The sequence below is a fragment of the Corapipo altera genome, unplaced genomic scaffold (assembly GCF_003945725.1).
Source record: "Corapipo altera isolate COAL_440 unplaced genomic scaffold, ASM394572v1 124, whole genome shotgun sequence".
Taxonomy (NCBI): Eukaryota; Metazoa; Chordata; class Aves; order Passeriformes; family Pipridae; genus Corapipo; species Corapipo altera.
In genome coordinates, this window is record NW_020884967.1 from 1,012,714 (window position 1) to 1,033,149 (window position 20,436).

General features: G+C 43.8%; 1 protein-coding gene across 6 annotated transcripts in view; it reads left to right on the top strand.

Moving 5' to 3' along the window:
* BICD2 (BICD cargo adaptor 2) overlaps positions 1 to 20,436 on the top strand; it is an 81,233-nt gene that overhangs the window by 26,784 nt on the left and 34,013 nt on the right. For all 6 annotated transcript variants that reach the window (XM_027664978.1, XM_027664975.1, XM_027664976.1 and 3 more), the window contains exon 2: positions 11,476 to 11,688. In XM_027664978.1, coding sequence (XP_027520779.1) covers positions 11,476 to 11,688 — 213 coding nt within the window. The remainder of the gene's footprint in view (positions 1 to 11,475; positions 11,689 to 20,436) is intronic.

A 20,436-nucleotide genomic window follows, 5' to 3' on the forward strand; every position in this document is an offset into this window, starting at 1 on the left:
ATCTAGTGTAATGTTTACAGATCACTGCTCCTGGTTTTCAGTTTCTAAAAATTATTTCCTTGTAGGTAATACATACATCAGATTTCTGCACTGTCATTTGTGCTGCTCGTCCTGACAGTTGTTCAGCTCGAGTGCCTGCAGAGTGGTGTCAGTCTAACAGGACACCAGCATTCAGAATCTGTTTGCAGTCACTTCTTAGTCCATGTGCAGAGGAAGATGAAGACACAGTGACCTGCTTAACAGGGTCAGACTGATGTTGTGTACTGCCCTGTACAAATAAATCGTTCCATCAAATTTAGCAGAAGGGTTTAAAAACCAGCAGTCGATGATCAAAATTTCTGTAGTGTGATTTCTGGAAAGAGTGAGTTTGAGCTGTGCTTTCGATGCTGCAGTGGGCAGGTAAGGGCACTCTTTGCACTTTGAAGTGTCTTGTCTCCTCTGCTGTCAAGCTCCTAAAAAGTGCTGATATTCAGCAGCATTAACTCCTTCTCCCACACATCTCCATCTTTCTTTCTTTTGAGGCCTGGTCCGGAGTGTTTGCTGGCAGCACACAGGACCATTAGTTCATTGATCTATTATGATGTACAGGAGAGAAAGATGCCTCAGGATAGCTTGGTTTATGTTTTTCCTTAACCCATCAGACCTGAAATTATCCTGAAAGGAGTATTTTCTTTCTGTCGACTTCTGTGTTGCTTCCTCTCACCTTCCTGCCCCCACATGCTCCTTTTCTTTATTTATAAGAAAGCATGCTCACCAAAACCCCCATTCCTCTCTAATTTGAGCTCAGTAGAATGCACCTGGGGCCTTTTAATTTTCCTTCCCTGCTGCAGTTGCAGCCGTTTTTCTTACAAAAAAATAAAAAAGAAAAGAAAAAAAAAAGAGAGGGAGAAAAAAAGAAACCCCAAGCCTTGGCTGAGTGCCCATTGCAGTCACTGAGAACAGCTGGAGCAGCTGCTGGTTAGCAGTAACTCCAGGACAGGCTGGTGAAGGCAGCAGCAGGTTCTGAGGTGGCCATGGGGACACCACCCTGCCCACTGTGTCCAGCACAGGACACTGGGGGTGAGGAAATGCTCCACACTGTCAGCAAACATATTCTTGATGTCAGTAGTCACATATGCTTGTGAGTGACAGTGACCACATTTTGGGAGGATGTGTATTTAGCTGATTTATAGCTCTAGCTGTGAAACAAAACTAGGGTTCACATCTTCAGGGGCAACCGATGCCCACTGTCCTTCATGGCAGACTAATGAAATACCTTGGGACTAATGTCCTTTGGCTTTTAACTCCAAGCTCTTCAAAACCTCCCCTTGGAAGTCAGGGTGGACAGTAATGAGTCCTGGCAGGGCTGGCTTTGCTCAGTGACACCAAAGGGAGAGTGTGTACTGCCTGCAGCTGGAGGGTAGGATGTGTGCTGATCTCTGCTAATCAGCACAAAGCCTTCTGAAGGGAAAAAAGGCTAGAATCTCTCTTGAGTTGTAAAGAACAACTGAAATAAAATGCCTTGTTTGATGTTTAGTCTTATGACTTTCATCCTTCCTTTTTTTAAGAAAGGACATCTTGATTAATGACACCCTTTCTTATTGGGGCATTGGGTTCTGTTTAATTTTTGACAGATAAACCACTTTTTCGCTGCAAGAGTAGCTAATGATAGCGTTCTAAATGGGGAAATTTCTGCAAATCATTCTTGATTTTCAGGAATGAATAAGCAGGCACCTCTGTGTGTGTTTCCTCTGGTGAAACAATGGGCATCACTCTGCTTTTCAGACTTGATTGAGCAAGGCAAGGGATTCTTTTCAGACGAGCTCTCCTGTATTGCCTTTCTCCTGTATTTATGCCAGCTTTTCTAGTTTGAAACTAATTCTTCTTCTTCCTAACATGCCTCGTGGAGGAACATGTTGTGCACATTCCGTGACTATGATCACAAGAAGGGCTGAAGCAGCCCTTAAACATCACTGGGTGAGTGAAGGCGAGGGTTAATGCCTCATGCTGCTTCATCTGCTGAGTACAATTAGCATCATATAGCAGTGTTTCACTGCAGAGGAAAGGGCAGCATGGCATTTATTAAAGACTGCCCCTCACTGCTTGACATTTCAGCATCACGTGTGGCTGGATGCAGAGCCTGGAAGATGGGGAGGAACACACCTCCTGGCTGGGTTAGTGCTGCTGGAGGACATGCACAGGCGAGGGAGGCTTCACGTGAGAAGAAATGAGCACGAGGGACAATGGTGTCCTATTTTCACTCGTCATTCCTTTATGGAAAGGTTAAAGAAGAAAAACATGCACACTTGGGTGTGTAGGCTGCAGGCAATCCACCAGTGATGCCCTGCCTCTCACTTCCCAGTGACAGTGCTTAATTAGAGCCTGCTGGGATGAGCCCTTCTGACTCTGAGGCATTTGTGGTTGGGCAGGACTTGTGGAGTTTGCTGCCAACACACTTTATGGTGTTGGATTGATCCTGTTTTTCACTGTGGTTTTTCAACGCCCCTCATATACTTTTGAAGATTACCTTTTAATCTCAGAAAATTGGTTATTGAAGTAATTGCCTGAGGAATTACTGCTGGGGAATATGCGTTGGTTCCCATGAGCATTATGGTGCTGTTTGCAGGACAGAAGATCCAACTGAAATGAAAAAAATACTCTCTTGTATAAGTGCTTCTCATTCAGTCCTCTGACTCTGGGTATAATGATGTAAACATGCTCCTTCTGTTGATTACACTTCTGAAGAGACAGCCCTTGCCAGTGGTGTGATTGTGTGAAAATATGTGGGAAATACTAGTCATGGCTCAGAGTGCAGGTCAGGAGTGTGCACAACCTTCTCATGTTCATTATGAAGTCCAAAAGTAAGTGTTCTTCCTGGCAAATTGGGTTTATGACAATGTCAGATGAAAAAAAATTTACCAATGCAGGGATTGCCTTGAAAACTGCTGCAGAGCATAAAAGTGCTGGAGTGTTGTCGCTGTGAAGTTTGTCCTTCCTCCTGTATTGGCTGGATAAATCTCTGCTCAGGATAAGTACATTTTTGGACTAGTGCTCAGGTTGATTTCACCTGCTTCGTCATATAATGGGAGAGTGGAAAAAGTGAAGTATAAAAGCAAAACTTGTTTATTGTGTTCCTGACTAGTTGTTTGGAGTTTTTTTAGATTTACTACTATTCTGTATTTCACAGGACATTGGGACTCTCATGTCCCTACTGTAGGTCAGGAAACTGAAGCAGAAAGTGATGGAATGGGTTTCCAAACAGTCTTACAAGAAATTTACTGAAGAGCTGGGAATAAAACCAATCTCTGAAGATTTATGGCTGCTAATACTTAACTTATTTAACAGAGACTGCCTGAGGGGAAGAAATTGCAAAAAATTAGACTCCACATTTAATATTAGCAAGCAGTTTATGAGTAAGGGTAGTTTAGTTTGTTGTTTGTTCCCCCTGTGCCCGGCATATTTTCTTTAATCTTTGGGAGGGAAGAATTTGGAATGAGAACAGGAAAATTCTGATCTTTTCAGGCAGGATGGATGAAGCTTGTGGGTTTTTCCTCTGTGTCTGCACCAGACCTGGCTGAGAAAAGACTGCATGACCAGTGTAGGATGACTTTTTTTCCCCACTCTTCCTTTTGTTCCCCTCTTTCCCTTCCTGGTGTAGATCTTTGTACCTGTGCTGATTTGGGGTTAGATATGAATTGGTGATCTGGTTTTGTGCAAGTTGGTGTTGTGACACTGTTGACCAGCCTTTTCTCCTCCCCTCTTCTGCGTGTCACACAGTCTGTTCAGCACTGTGGTGCCCAGGCATGGGCAGGATAGCTGGATCCTGCTGTGCAGGACAGTGTGGAAGCAAGAATCAGTTCCTGATGGAGGTATTTGCTTGTAGAGAGGCAGAGTAATGAAGTTGAAGGTTGCCAGGTCAGGAAACTCTGCAGGCTTTTGGTTTATTCCTTCTCTCATGTCGATGTTTGATCTTGGGTAAGGCCTTAAATCTCTTTCTGTCCCTGGTTCCTTCATGGAAAATGGGCTGTAACTCCTTTCTGTGAGAGGTGAATTTCCAGGATTAGAAAGAGCATGAAAATGTTGCAGGTAACTTCCAAAGCCATAGTAAATGGCTTGTCACTTCACTTGCTCCAGCATCTTCTGAGAGCAGCAGCATTCCAAGGCATGGCAGTAAATTCCTGCCAGGTGTTCTGCATGTGGATTACAGTGAGTGCTTCCACATGGTTCCCTCACCTCCTGCCTTTGTGTCCCCCTCAAGGGAATGGTGGGGCACGAGAGAGGCCTTTCCAGGTTGCATCATCCCTGCTGGTATGAAGGTACAGTTTCAGCAGGGTGTGCTGAACCAAGGGGTAGTTTAAGATAGCTGAGTCCTGTGCTTCTCTTTCTGCATGAGCAAAAGTGTTGCTCTCTGTGATGCCTGTGGGGCCATTTTGTGGGAGGACACGTTCAGTATTTTAAATGAGAAGAGAGTAACATTTTCACCTCCTTAGCATGTTTTATCTGTATACCATGGAGGAGCTGCCTCAGATTTTAACTCAACAATGGGGTGATGGGCTGGGACAGCCTGAGACATTTCAGCATGGGTCAGGAGTGTCCAGAAATAATTGCTACTTCATACCTGTTGAGTGGCCTTTGTGAAACAAAAGGATGGTTTTGCCATGGGCAGGTGTCCATATAATGACAGCTTTGAGATTCAGAAAGCAGTTTGAATGTCTGAGACTAGTGAGGGACTGCCAAAGAAGCAGAGCTGCTCACCTTGTCCAGGAGAGAGTGGGCAGAGGAGTAGCTCTGTCACACCCAAGCTGGGACCTGCAAGGGCAGGTCTGGGAGGGTGTAGGGAGAGACTAATGCTGTGGCTGCTCCTCATGCTGGGTCTTGTGTGTGCCTCTAAGACTCAAGAGCTGTCATGTTAACACCTTTTCTCATAATTCACTTAGGAAGCAAACTGCTTCTTAGCTGCTTCAGCAATTTCCACACCTGAAGCCAAGCTCTCAGCTTCAGTAATCCCTTGGGTCACGCCTGTAAGAGGACCCTACATACCAAGTCACAAAAGCAGTGGAAATGCAGCAGTTGTGCCTGTGAACAAAGAAGTCAAGTGCTGGTGTTTTTAAGTGAAGTGCCTCCTGCATTGCTCTGAGCCATTTCCACTGTCTTGATTTAGACTGTGTTTTACCCCTCAACTTTTTTTTTTTTTTTTTTTTTTGAGGGCTCACATCAAAGAAATACTGACTGAGGAAAGAGGCTACAGCCACTTGCCAGCTGTGTCTGGGATGGCCAACATCTGGCCACTAGTTCTTGTAACAGTATGTGGAGTTGCTGCTTAGCCAGTGATGGAGGCACAATTGCTTTTAGCCCTCCAGTGCAAGTTAATGCAGTTTAAGTGTCTAGCTAACTAAACTGACAGGCTAAATTAGACTTTTATCATCAAATCTTTTCATCCCAGCGGCAGTGCACTGAAGCAATATATTCTAAATATAGGCTCCAGTGTGTTTTTACCATTTAAAAAAACACCATCAGTGGAATGTCTCTCTAATCTGTGAGGAGGATGTTGTGATCTTATAAGGCATTTGCATTTCTTCCAGCTGAACCTGAAACCTTGTTAAATCTCGTGTTAGTCTGATGATCACACTGGCTTAGCTCGAATGGAAGGAAAGGAGCATCAAGAGCCAGACCATACTGCTGCCATCCTGTCCCTCCTGGCATTGCCAGAGCATCCCTGCTGGTTTGCTGTGGCTGCTAGCTTGGGACAAGGGAACTCTACAGCCAATTTCTCCTCTGCTGTGCTGCCCTCAGATCTCTGAGAACACATAGGAACCTGGTATTAATTCAAGCAACACACAAGACTCTGAAGTCACCTGAACCTTGTATTGTGGTATCAAAAACCTCTTGTTTGGTTTTGGGAGGTTTTGTTTTCTTTTTCCTCTCAAATGGCAGTCTCTTAAAAGCATGAGCACTTTGTCCTAGCATTATAATGGCACAAAAATGCCTGTTGTGTTTTAGCTGCAGCTTCCCCAGTGCTGCTGAGGACGATTTGGCAGCAGTGAGGTGTGTGAGATGAAGCAGTGCTTCAGTGAAAGTTGAGAGAGTGATTTAGAAGCAGTGTGACTGAGCTCAGAGGCCTTGCTGATGTCCAGGACTTCAGTCTCAGCTGTCAGGAAAGGAGGGATGAGCTCTGCTGGCCCACACTGATGCTGTCAGCAGCCCTGGCACCCAGCTGGAGAGAGCCAAGGAGGACTGAGTCAGTGGGGGAGGAAGGTTAGGTCATGCTCAAAGGATTAGGATGTTTAGGGGAGCACATGAAAATGCCCGTGTCTCACTGCAATCCAAGCCTGGTGCGTTCATTTAAGGACTTTGCTGAGAAACTGTTTAGTCACAGTGCTGGTCTGCTAACTGAAGAATGCAAGAATGGCCACTTTACAAGAAAATTTAAAACAAAAATATATGAGTGCAATGCACAAGAGGAATATACTTTCCTATATTACATTCCTTGCTCCCTGTAAAGATGTGCCAGTCTCTTCAGAGCAGCGTTTTTGTGCATGTTGGTATTACTTTGTTAGATCATTTTGGTCATGATGAATTTGCTATTTTGGAAAATGTGCAATGCTTGGTGAAGCCACGGCAAACATCTCATATTTTGAATCGGATAAGCAGAAGGAACTAGGAGCTGAACTGGTGCTAAAGCTTTGTAATTAAATTCAGATTGACAGTGCAGAAACATGAGCAAAAATGCGATTGACTTTTAGTGCTAATTAGTCTTCTGATGCATATTAACATATCCTGATTAGTTTAGTGTTGATGAGAGATATTGATAATTAAAAGGAAATTGCTAGGAACAAAATATGAAAACGTGGAATTTTCACATAGGGGCAGGAAAATCCCAGTGTTCCATGGTGCCATCTGAAAACTGCTTGCAAAGGTGCTTGGAGCTTGTCCGTGACCTGGGCAGCTCTCCCGATGAGGAATGCTTTTCCAAAAAAATTAAGAGGCATATTTAAACTCCTGTAGCAAATTAAGTTTCACACAGCTCTTCAGAGAAGCTGCAGCCTGCACTTCTAAATGTAAAACTACTGTCCTGTACAGATTAAACTCCCCCAAATCACAAAATGAGGGAGGGGAAGGGGAAGGAGGAATGAGGGTTGGGGCTGGAGGCTGAGCAGAGGTGGGGGCTGAGCAGGAGTCTTCTCATGCAGCTGATGCTGTTGTCTCTGTGGACCTGTCTGTAGGATGGGTCACTTGGTTAAAGCATTTCTTGTCTCATGCTCTCTTCTGCCTGTTTTTTTCCCTGCATGTCATTTGGGTATGAGATTTAAAGAGCAGCTGGTCACTGCCAGAAGAAGCCAAGGCTGCTGTTGAGTGTGGAAGGTGGTAAAGGAATACGAATAAATTGCCATGTTGAACCAGATCTGTCATCTCTGCAGTCCAGCAGTTTCCACCAGTGACCAGTATCTGAAAAAAGGCATTGGGAAGGTGCAGGATTAAGATACCAGCACAAGGTAGCAATCCTTCCAGACTAGAGACCAGTTTAAGCCCCAATGCCTGAGCTTTAACAACTTTTTTCCAAAATGCCTTCCTTGTAGCAATGTACTATGGCTTATCCTTTATATTTTTATTGAAATACTTGTATCTTCCTTTTTTTTTTTTTTTTTTAATCTGCTAAGCATTTGAGAAAAGCAAATTTGTTGTTGCTCCAGAAGTGTTCATAACTTTCATTCCAAGCTGGATATAAAATGTTAATTGCTTTACTGCAAATCCATAACTGACATCTTGACTCTTCTTCAGTTGAAGGATTTGTGGTTAAACATTCACCTGAAGCTAACATTTCTGTTCCATTACAGTCATAGTTCTAGTGTCCATAATTCACATTTTCAGTTACAGATAACTGGCAGGATTGACATATTCATCTTAAACTTTTTTTTTTTAAGTCTCTCTTTGCTTTTTGTTGTCATACCACGTTTGTGGAATAAGCAGAGAAACATTCTCAAAATTCAATATCAATAACAAGAAACATCTGCAAGGGACTTGTGATTTTTATATCACCATCACGGGCAAAACAGCCTCAGAGTGGGGATGTTAATTAAATTCATTACTAACAGGATCAGAGCAGGAGACTGAGAAGTAAAATAATCTTAAAAACACCTTCCCCCCACCCCTCCTTCCTTCCAAGTTCTACCTCCTCCCTCCAGTGGTGCAGGGAGACAGGGAACAGGAGTTATGGTCAGTTGTTGTTTCTGCAGCTGTCAGGGAGAGAACTTGAGATTTATTTTAAGACCCCATTGACTGAAGATTAAAATTGTAGATATTGTTTGATTTTTAGCAATGAGATTTTCTGAGCTGTGATAGCGCAGTGTTTTCTACATGCTTTGAGTCTGCTGATGTAAGAAATGGTGCAAACAACAAAAGTTGATTTAATGGCATTTTGGTGAACGACACTAGTTTTGGTAAACCTTTATCAGCTCCTTATGGTAGATTTCCCATGGATGTTATAATTGGCTTTTGGGCAGCATTCCCTAGTGGTTTTGGGGGAGGAGAGGAGAAGGACCCCATGGACTGGTGTGGCTGGTAGAGGATGGCAGCTTGATACTGCTTTTGCCCTGACCTTGGGAAATCTGGAAGATAAGAACTTTGATAGTCCCTTGATATTGGTGTCTTGCTGTAATTTCCTTGAGGCAGCTATTCAGCAGAACGTGGTGCTTTGCAGCCCTCAGGTCAGAAACTCTTATTTTGTGAAGAGATATCTAAAGCATATCATTCCAATGTAACTGTGAGCAGTTTGGTTCCCTAGTAGATGGAAATGGAGTTTTGGAAGAGAGGAAGAGCAGAGTAACTTTGACTTCTCTTTCTGTGTTTTAGGTAATGTTAAAGCAAAAGTGGATGGGTAGGTGCTGGACTTGGGGATGTGTGAAGGTTTAGGAGTTTCATGCATAGCAGTAAAAAGTCAGTTTTCCTTTTAATAGCTTGATTTAAAACAGGTCTGAGCTGCAGCCATGGCAAGTAATTGCATTGCCCTGTAATTTTGCACAATTTTGTTAAAAGTTTCCTGTTCTACATAGTCTGTTGTGATGGAAGTCTCAAAAACAGTAAATGGTTGACAGCAGACCATGGAATTAACAACATACCTTCAAGCCTCTGAACAAAAATATGTTCTCTTTTATGAAAACTCGTAAACTGACAAAAACCTACCAGGTAAAGGTAGGATTTTAAATACAGAATTTATTGTTGTAGGATTTTATTGAGGCAAAAAATGCATAAACCTGTGAAAAATAAAGAGATATTTTACATGGGTAACTCAATGTTAATAACTCTTCCAAATTTACATTAAGCATTCCACATCAAGGCTTAAGGCAATCCCCAACTCTGGGAGATTAAGTGGTTTCTTGCACCTTTCTCTGAAGCATCTGGCATTAGACTCTGTAGGAGACAGGATATTGGATTTAAAAAAGCGCCCAGTCTCATCTGCTGTGGCAGTTTCTGTGTTAAAATACTCCCTGTCAATTGTGACTTGGGCAAAATGATGACACTCTCTTTTTCAGCTGTTAAAGGAACCTGAGGCCCAGCCTCTGCATCAGAAGTTTTAAGAGCAAATGATTCATTATTCCCGAGAATCCTTCCCTTAGTGGCGTTCTGAGCTCCTTGGTGGAATCGTGCCTGGACCCTGTGGTCTGGCTGATCAGCTCTGGCTTTGAGTGTGCTGAGCTTCACTGTGCTTGTTGGCATCCTGCAGCCAAGCAAAGGGTGCCACTTCACTGGGCAAAGAGGTGCCCAGAGTCCCTTCCTCTGTGCCAGCAATTTGTCATACATGCTGGTCTGTAAAGGGTGAGTCTTGATTTGTTATGGGGAAAAAAAGATAGTGTGTTTGAGAAGCTGGCATGATTTTTGTTATCCCTTTAACATTTATGGAGATCTTGGGTATTAGGCTTTTAAGCTGCTTTGTTGAAACTCATTTGACAAGGACTTGCACAGATGGTGCTTTACTTTCTGTCAGAAATGTGTTGCTTTTTATTTCTCTTGGGTCATCTTGGTGAATCTGGCTAGAATTTCTTCAATGGACATTTGCTTATCTGAAATAAAATTTAGTCTGATAGGAGCAATATCTGGGTGTCTTTAATCATAGACAGAGCTAGCATATTTGATCAGCTGTTTCAGCCCTGGTATAGACAGTAGTTTCTGTGCTATTAATATGCCTGCTCTAATATACAGAAGTAATAAAATACTGAAATCTGTTTCTCTTGAAAGCAGATTTTTTTCCTGCACTGCCAGTATTTTTTCTGAAGAGCTGTCAAAAGATGATCAATTGAAAATGCATGATTAGACAAGGAGTTTGAGATGCAGCTCTGTCCTTGACCTGGCCTGATATTAATGTTGGCCATGAAAACTTGCCACATGGACAGCAGCATCCCAAAAGATCTTGTGGCACCTGAAAGCTCCAAATAGGCCTTGGGTTGGATTGTGATTGCTAAAAATCAAACAATATATACAATTTTAATCTTCAGTCAATGGGGTCTTAAAATAAATCTCAAGTTCTCTCCCTTAAAAGAGATGTCATTTGTAATTTCATTGATTTTTGGCCCATCTGCCAGGCAGTGTGTTACAAATAAAACTGCTGAAAGTGGTCAGCTCTGCTCTACATCTCCCAGGGGCTGTGGGAAGGAGCTCACCCATGGCTGTCCCCTCAGCAGGGTTCCCCACATGTGGGCTGCTGCTGCGGGGACCGTCACCGAGAAGCGTTTCCAGCAAAATAAAACCCCCCGAAAAAGAAGCCAGGAGAAGGCAAAATAATGCCAATGTCAGGTCTAGGCAGAGCCAGACTGTGCTGAAGGTGTTGGATCTGTGTGACCTGCCTCTAAGTGCCTTTGCTGGCACGCTGCTGGGGATGACATCTCGGAGCAGGGAGTGCAGCCGGCTGCGGGAGCGTCCGCTGACCTACTTCAGCCGGCGTGACCCCGCGGGCTTAGCCTGGTTCTGGAGCAGCCCTGCTGACCCTGGGTGGGAGGGGGCTGTAATCCTCAGCCATGAGCAGCTGCAGGGAGCTGTGTCAGGGCGAGTAAGCGTGGAACAGGCTGCTAATACCGACTGTGTTCGCAGGGATTCCGGTTTTGCGGAAGCGAGTCTGACCCTGCCATAGAGAACATGCATGTGCAGCAGTGTCTGGTCATCTTGCAGTCATCTGGTTGAAAACCAGTCTTGTTTTAACAGTCAGTACATCGTTGTTCCCTCCCACAAAAGTTCTATGTGAGCATTCTGTGCATCACAAAATACCTTGGATTTTGGATAATGGATAATTCAGGTGCTGCGGTTTATTTTCACGAGCCCAGTGTTGGCCACTTAATAGCATTTGGAGGTCTGACCCCAGAAGAGGAGAGTGTAGGAAAAGGTTACATTCCTTTGCATCAAAGAAATGTATGAGGGTAAATATTTTCAACTGTTAAAAACTGAAGTTACTTATGCAAACTTCTAGGTTTACTAATAAAAGATGTGTTGTCTCTGACTGTCCTCTAGGCTTTTGGACAGGCCCATACCAACCACAAGAAGGTAGCAGCAGATGGAGAGAGCAGAGAGGAGACCTTGATCCAGGAATCAGCTACCAAAGAAGAATACTACATGAAGAAGGTTATGGAGTTGCAGACAGAACTGAAGCAGATCAGAAATGTCCTTGCCAACACACAGTCTGAAAATGAACGCCTTAATTCCGTCTCACAGGAACTGAAGGAGGTGAGTGAAGCTGTGAAGGGGTGCACCACAGCTTGCATTGTTACATTTTCTTGTGCTATGTAACACAAAAAAAAAGGAAAATTCTTGAGCTGAAAGGTGATTTGACAGACACGTGGCTGCGTGTTTTAGCAGTGCTGGTACTGTGGATACTGCACATGAGTTCCCTCAGTCCCAGAACTGCTGCCTTAAAAAGCAGAGGAACCTGTTTAGGCCAAGCACAGGGATCCTTGGATGTACTTTTTCTGCCTCACTCCCAGTGCAGATTTTCTTGTTGCAGAATATTTGTGGTGTAATTTCCCTTTATATCAGTTTTTCCACCCTAACTTCTGAGAGCGTGGGATCATAGCAAAACACTGAATTGCATAAAGAGACTGATAGTAAAGTTTATAGTCTTGTGTTTTCTCTCATGAAGTGACAGCTTTTTACTTTTACATAGGTTGCTTAATGTACTACCTCAAAGTAGCTTTGACCTTTTTTTTTTGTTTGTTTTCCTATTGAAACCTCATATTTTTAAGGGGAAATAATCGCTAAGAAATTGACTTACAAAGTTTAATTACTTAAAAAATCTGTAGCTCAGCACAAGTCACTGTGGCACTGGTGCAGAAAAGATTGTTTTGAGAGCTCAAACCATTGCTTCAGTTCAGAGTGGTAAAAGCTACAGAGACTGTAAACCACAGATGGATGGATTAAACAGTCAGCAATTATTACTCCTGAGCTTTCTTACACCTTCCTTTGAAGCACTGGGGACTAGTCTGGTCTAGTCCTGAGCTAATTGACTGGGCTCCCCTGCCCTGAGGGAAGGTTATCCAAGAGCTGCAGTCTGAATCTCAGCTTACTCCACGTGAGCACAGCTGGAAGTGTCTCGTGTAATTTCTTCTTTTTATAGTAACAAATACATGGATAATATTTGGTGATAAAACAAAAGAGGAAATGTGGGCTACTTCTGTGGAGATGTGGTGGTTCCCCAGTACCTCATTGGGGTATGACAGAGAAGATTCCTGGTGCAAACTGTCACAGGTGATCAAACAGGCCACTCAACTTCTCCTTTAACTTCCTGGGTCCTGGCTGTGGGATAAGAGAACTGGAATCAGGCTTTGTCATTAGACAGGGAACCAGTTCCTGCAAACACACACAACTCTTGTCTATATTTCCTGACCTTTAAGGCTAGCTTAACAGAAAACCTTCCCACCCCAGAGGCAGCCTGGTGTCTCTGAGGGATTCCAGACCCTGCTCAAAGAGTGCTGAGCAGCAGAGTTCCAGTCTGCTCCCAGTGTCACTGCAGCTGGAGGTGATGTTTCCTTCCAGACACTGCCACATTCCAGTCACCTTTGCTTGGAGCTACATTTTGCTTTATGCAGCCTTGAGATGAGCCGTTTGCAAGGTTTTAAAGTAGGTTTTGTCTTGTGCTTTGTCCTTCCACCTCCCCCATACAGCCTTTTGCACAAAGACCCCAGTGAGGATGGAAGAGTGCAGGAAGAGGAGAAGTGGGTGATGGCAGGTTTCTTGAGAAGATTCTGATTTTTTTTTAAGCTTCTCTCTGTTGAAGGGGGGAAGAGGCATTTAGTCACTTGACTAGAAATAAGGGCTGATAATTTGAACTGGCTGTGACTGATTCCAAACTTTAAATGGAAACTGAGCTCAGTTAAAGAAAAATAAAAATCAAAATATAATGTGATGAACAACTGGAACCATGCAGTTAGGGGTTCCTCTGCCTGTTGCATTGTGTCATGGTGCTACATGTATTCATGCTCCTTTTTAGCTTCACTGTTTCTGCTCCTGCCAGTAAACTGGGGTGGGGCGAAGGGGCGAGAAGGAAAAAAGAAGTGGCATGAAAGCTTTAGTGTTAAAATGAAAACATCTGGGCCAGTTGAGCGTGTGTGGTTTGGGATTCTTTTCCTCTGAAGATGCCCATTTGAGTGTTGCATTCTGTTTTGATTTGCCTTTTATAATTACTGGTAGGGAACAGTGAGGCAGGGTATGTGAACAGAACCTCATGGCCCACAACAGAGCCAAGCCAACGGGAGCAACTTGAGGGACTTGGCTTTTCTCATATGGTGCATCAGAAAGTGGTTCAGACAGTCACTGTTTCACCATTGCTGTCCAGTAAGTGGAAGCAGGAGGGTAGCCTGCTTCCAGGCACAGCCCTCTTGTGATAATGTATAGGTCAAAAAGGGAATTTAATTGGAAAGCTTTGTGTGAGAGAAATCAAGGAGAACATGTGGCTGTAGTAAGCTAGTTAGCAAGAAGAGCAGTGTGGTTTTCCTCGGTCCCTGGTGCCATGCTTAGCTTCAGCCTGTCTCCTGGTGAAAGTTTTATGTTGATATTAGTCCAAGGAGACACTGTGCTGGAAAAAAGGCTGCTGTAGTCTGAAAGTGTTGGGGGTGAAGGTGGAATATGATCTGCTGGTTTATACTGCAGAGTGGAAATTCCTTCCTTCATTTTTTTCTGACTGCTGGTGAAAGAAAAATTACTGTAGCTCTTCTCCATCTTCTTGTAGAGAATGTTTGTGGACAGACCTAGTCTTTACTGTGTGTGCTTTGGAAGCCCTGTGTTAGTGCCTATCAAGAGCACTGACTTGCAGGATGTCTGGGGGAACAGGAGACTTTACTTCCATTGCAACTGTTCTGGATTTGATCCAAATAAGAGGGAGGATGTGGAAAGTGCTTGTCTGTGTGTCCTCTGGCCAGACAGAGGGCTCTTCCTGTCAAAACCTGAAGGAAGTTCAAAAGAAAGCAAAACAAAACCCCACAGGAAATACCCTACAGGAAATCAACTGAGGCTGAATCTCCGCTTTATTTTCAAGGAAGATTTACTTGTCAGGGCTGCCTGCAAACATTTTTATCTGCTGTTTTGTAGCTGTCTGACAGGATAGGTTTACTGTTGCTAGGACTTTTTTGAAAGACTCTGTTCAGTCCTTAGTAGTGGCACAAGGTGGGTGGTCGAGTTCACCAGCTCTCCTTGAGATGCTCCTGGCAGCAGTGGTGGGTTGAAACAAGATGTTGGCCTACATCAGTTGGAAGCACATTCAAGCACATCATTTCTTTTGTGACCTCCCAGGACACTTGCACAGAAGCAAGGTGTTGTTTCTGGAAGGAGAAGAGTGATATTTGGCACACCTGGGGTTGCTGTAGCAGACACAAGTGATTTTGATGCCTTCTGTTGAATTATCCAACTGTGGCCTGTCAAGGCAGGCCTACGGGGTGGTTACCCAGGGCGAGTTTCAGTGCTGTTATTAACCAGCTCAGCAGCTCCTGTGTCCTGGAAGAGTCACTGGAAGGAGAAATTGTTAATTGCTATTCCTTTTTAGTCTGCTTTTGTCTCTACTGTGTTTTAGTGGCACCAGAACAGATTTCACAGGGTGATCGGGCTGTGAAGTCATGAGGTGGCTGTGGCCAAAACAGAGAAGCTGAAAAATAGAGGAGGGATTCTTTACCAGGAAAGGAAAAGGTGTTCTGATTATGTAAACTAAGGAAGGAAATATACTCTAATGTGTGTGCTTTTATATATGTCAAGAGAAATAGCTGACATGACATGGTACAATATAATATTAAACGGCATGTTTTAAACCCCCTCAAGTTATCAACCACATATGAGCAATTTTCTCCCTCCAAAGTTGTAAGATGGAAGCTGTTTTTCTGAGGTTTGTTCCAAAGAAACTTTCTTGTTCTTCACTAACATCTAACAGGCTTTGTCAAGAGTGTCTAGACCTGAAGGATAACAGGTACCATGCAGTTACCTGGCCTGCTGTGTGCAGGAGACTCTCTCCCTTTTTTTTTTCTGAACACAGACATACAATTGTTTATCATGGGGGTTTCTTTCTTTGTTTTTAACTGTAGAAAAATGGATAACCAGCACACAGACCTCTGTAAAGATCTATCAGTTTTACCCCTCCATCCTATTCTCTAAACCATGTCTCCAAGCACCACACCCACATGTTTTTTGAACACTTCCAGAGGCTGTGATTTCACCACTGCCCTGGGCAGCCTGTTCCAATGTCTGACCACCCTTTCAATGAAGAACATTTTCATAGTATCCCTAGACCTCTCCTGGCACAACTTGACACCATTTCATCATGTCCTGATGCTTGTTATCTGGGAGAGGAGCCTGACCCCTACACAGCTATGACCTCCTGTCAGGGAGTTATAGAGAGTGAGAAGGTCCCCCCTGAGCCTCCTTTTTGCCAGGCAGAGCCCCCCCAGCTCCCTCAGCTGCTCCTGATCAGACTTGTGCTCCAGACCCTTTCCCAGCTCCCTTCCCTTCTCTGGACACACTCCAGCTCCTCAAAGTCTTTATTGTCATGAGGAGCCCAAAGCTGAACACAAGTTTCAAGTGGAGGCAGATCATCAGTCACTGGAAGCATGAGATGTGCTGTCTTAAGTCAGGCCACTGGACCATGGCAGCCTTCCACATGCCTTCCACAAAATAATTGCTAGTAGTCATCTCTCCACATCCTTGGACATGGAATCTGCAGGTCCTTGTATCAGCTTTCTGGGCCTTGCAGTTAAAATACTGCAAATAGAGGTGGGAGAGGTATTGCTGGGGGGCCTGGGACACAGTCTGTCCACAATATCTGACTGTTTAATTGCTAACAAGTATTTATTTTTTGGAGCCAGTGTTTTCTCCATTGTAGACCATTAAGTTGTTTGTTAGACCTACCCTTCTCAGAGTGCTGATGGCTGAGAGTTCTTCTATAAACTGGTAACCCAATTGCTAAAGTTCTCTAGGTTTCCTCAGCATCATCAGGGAAGGAAGAGTGTTCCTAAAGTTACGATTACAGCTCTCTCTCCCACGAGGATTTATAGCTAAGATACTGAATAGTCCTTTGTATTGCTTTCTGTTCCTCCCCCTTGAACACACTGATAACCCATCCAGGAACACACTCAGCAGCTCTCCCCTGCAACCCAGTTGGGAAAAGCCTCCGTGTTCTGCATTCCCTAAAAGTGCTGTCAGGAGCCATGCTTAAAGAAGGCATGGGGTTTGTTCCAGCAGAGAATATATGGAAGCAACACTTTATTGTGCTGTAAACTGCACACTGTGCACTACAGGTAAGTGGCCAGAAGTGTTTTCAAATAGTTTATTATAGTATATTCTAGATTTGAAGCCCTCTGGTTCAAGAAGTCTGACCTGTAGTTCTGTATCAAATTAGGAGGACTCTTCCCTTTTTAAATAAATGGAGGAAAGGGAGGATACATTTTCAATTGAACAAAAATCATATTAAATTCTCAGTGTTATTTCTGTGATATTTCTGGATACATTGCACATGTCAAAGAAACTTGAGGTAATGTTAATCATCCAGCAGAAATATGCTTGTAGAGTACTTCTGTACACGTTCACATGGTGTGGAGTAAACCACTGTTCCCATTCTGAATAGTGTCTAATCTGTAATGCTACATATAAAGGTGAATAGCTTAGAGAAAGAGAACTGTTGAAAGATTTATTGTCGTTCATGATAAGAATCTTACAGAAGAAAGGAAGAAAAAATTACTTGATCTCTAGAGATGTTCCTTCCAAGCAAAGAAAAGATAGTAGCAGAGCAGCTTTTGGAAGCTGAAGTGGGAAGACTGGAAAAAGAGGTCAGAGATGTGAATGACATTAAAATGGTGTCAGATGCATGAAGTGAGGAAAAGACATGTTTTTCATGGAGAATATGACTTGGAGTAAGGGGAAGGAAGATTACTTTAGTGGTAATATTTGAATTAGCAGTGAAGGAGGCTGAAAAGCTCTGAAAGTTGATGGTAGAATTGGCTGCTGTGGAATGATGGAGCTTGGAGTTTTGGCAGTGTGAGAGTTTTGATTGTGCTGAGGGGAGGTGTGTATAAAGGCTTTTCTAGAAACCTTGTCTCTGGAGGTGTAGGATCCCCGTGGAGGCAGAATGAGTTGTGAGAGAAACTCATCGTGGTCACCAAAGAAACAGGAGCAGGGTTGTTGACCTAGAGAAAGAGGCGAGAAGAAAGCGGAGGGTCGGAGCAAAGAGCAAGGAGCTCCTGTCTAAGGAGATAAAACAAAAATAGTAATGTCTTTGTTGCAGAATATGGTGAGCTTTGCTAGAACACCCCTGTAGCAGAACTTTGTGGGTGGCTTTATGCTTCAGCCTGGGGTACCAGAGGAAGCTGCCTGAGGCCCAGGACTCGGGTGAAGTCTGGAGGCAGCGGAGCGGGAGAGGTGGATGTAGAGGCAGGTGAATCAAGTTGTTGGGAAAAAATACAAGCAAACTGAAGTTGTAAGAGAGCTGACTGCTTTAAATAAACTTTTATAAATAAACCAGGTTGTGGGCTGGTGAGGCATGGAGAAAAGGGCATTTTGTTTAAAAGAAAAAAAAGTGTGCCAAGAGGGTCACTCTGCCGGGTCGTGTTGGGGCCGTCTGTGGGAGCCTCCTGCCAGTCCCTGGAGCTGGAGGGGACAGGCTGCAGGAGGCAGGTGCATTTACACATTGTCCTTTTTGCCCTGAAATGTCACAGAAATCGATGTATTTAGCAGCCCTGAATTTGAGAGTAAAGCAGCAGTGTGACACAGCTTTCAATGTAACGCTCAGCAGATAAAAATGGTTCTCCCCCATTTCTCCTTGTTCAGGGATTCCACAGCAGCCCTTATCTTCTAATGGAAAAGCCTCTGAGCACACAGGCTCTTGCAGAACCGATTACCTGTGGGTTTTTTGTTACCTTTTGGGCCTTCTGGGCCCACATGTAATGCACAGCAGTGTGGAAGATATTTCTTGGTTCATTGCTGGTTATTTTTAACTATGTGTACAGAAGCGTATAATAAAAATAATAATGCTGAAATACACTGGAAGTTATATCTGAACTGAGCAGCATGGCTGGAAGTCAGCTGCTGGATGTACTCCAAATGTAAAAGTGGTTCTGTCTCTAAAAGCTGGACAGCAATGACCCTGGTTCTTGAAGGTGCTGAGCCCATCACAGTTAATGTGCAGGGCTGGATTTCTTGTCCGCTCATGTGCTGAAAGAGTTAGAAGGGTCACAGTGTGAATAGGTGGGGTTTGGTTTGGGTTTTCTTTTTTGCAAAAACCTGCCCTCTGTGCAGTGCCAGAAGTTCAAAGGCAGTTGCTCATGGTGTGATAGCTGTGTGCTGGCTCAGCACACTGGTGATGGCTGCGGGTGGCAGCTGCTGCTCTCTCACTCCCTTTTTATCTGCAGTGAAGTTGGGTTTTATTCCTTTTTGGTAGTGGTTCATTTTTAAAATTTTTTTTCCTTTAGCAAGAGCATAGTATTTCTATGAAAAGGCAGTACTCTATGTAGTTTGTAGCCATTTGAAGCATAATAGAAACCCATTCTGAAGAAGACAAATTGTCGTAGAAACCTGAGTTGATGTGCTTTGCACGTACTGAAGGAGGCATCTGTTCATGATTTCTCTATTGTTGTTGTGCAGTGATATATTCCAAGGAAAGATGTTAACAGCAGTGTTTCCCTTGATGTGGTGGCTGCTGCCTGGAAACTCAGTGTCCAAAATGAACTAATGCTGACAAGGGGGACATTGAAAGTCACCATTTGAACACTGCGTATTTTCAGATTTTAAAGAAATATTAAAACAAACTCTTGCTCTTCTGACGTTATAACACTCTAAATATGATCCTCCAAGTTTCAGTTAGCAATTAAGATTCCCAGTTCTCCATTGTTTGGGAATTGACCTGGCAGCACACTTGCTGGGGGAGCTTTTCATAGCTGTGTTATAACAAAGTCGCTGGGCATCTGTGGGTGCCACAGTGATGGCAGGACGAGTCTGTCTCTTCAGTCACAGCTCCAGGTGACCTTCATGGTGACCTTTGGTCTGCCCAGGGTTTCTGAGAGTGAGCAGTGGAGAGAGAAAGCCTCTTGTAATCTTCTAACAGATGTAAAATCAATCTGCGCAGTTGAGGGGAGCTGGAGACACACTAATCAGTGAAACAATGGCTTAAAGTCGCTGTGCAAAGTGTTAATTAAAGAGGTTTGTGTCGTGTTTGTTGTGTGTGTGGTTCTCCCCACCCCCCACTGACTGATAGCTTCCTCTCTGCTGGCAGTGGGATTTTAGGATGCAGAAGCAGGAGGTTGCTTTGTTTCTCCTGTGCTTGGCACTGCTGCCACTCAAGGCAGTGATCCTTGGCAATCCATCCAAGAAGGGTTCGTTTGGGTCAGATTGGCATTTTTTGAAAATAGGAAAGAGCATTTACCACAGTGTGCCTCAGAGCTGTGCTGTGCTTGGCAAAATCCGTCCTTTGTTTCATCCTGTAGTGCTGTGCAGATGGACTAGTTCAGAGCTGCCCCAAGACTTGTTTTCAGGTAACATTGGGAAGGTTTTAAGAATGTGGCTGGTGACAAAATACCTCTTGGGCAGAAGCACAAAGAGCCAGCCCAGGGACATGCCTATAGTGTCACAAATAGCAATGCTCTGCTGTTGCTGCCCTTGTGACTCTATCAAAATCCATTCTTTTTTTTTTTTTTAACCTTATGGTTTGGTTTTCAAGTTTGGTTTTGATTTGATAATGCTCTTCAGCCTTTTTTTGTTTTGTTTTTTAGGTGAAATAAATTTGGGTTGGTAACAAGATCAACTCTCCTTCCACAGCTCCCCATAAATGCCTGCAGATGGAGGGGGCCCAGATTTTTTAATTGGCACTGCTTAGAATGATCTCCCTTTTTTCATTAGTCAGTGGAGCTACTCATTAACCCCTGCTACTTGTTAGCATTTGATTGCTCAGAGGGAGGTGTCTGCTGCTCTAAAGTTGAGCAGATGGGAGCAGCCCAGAGAAATTGGTGTTTT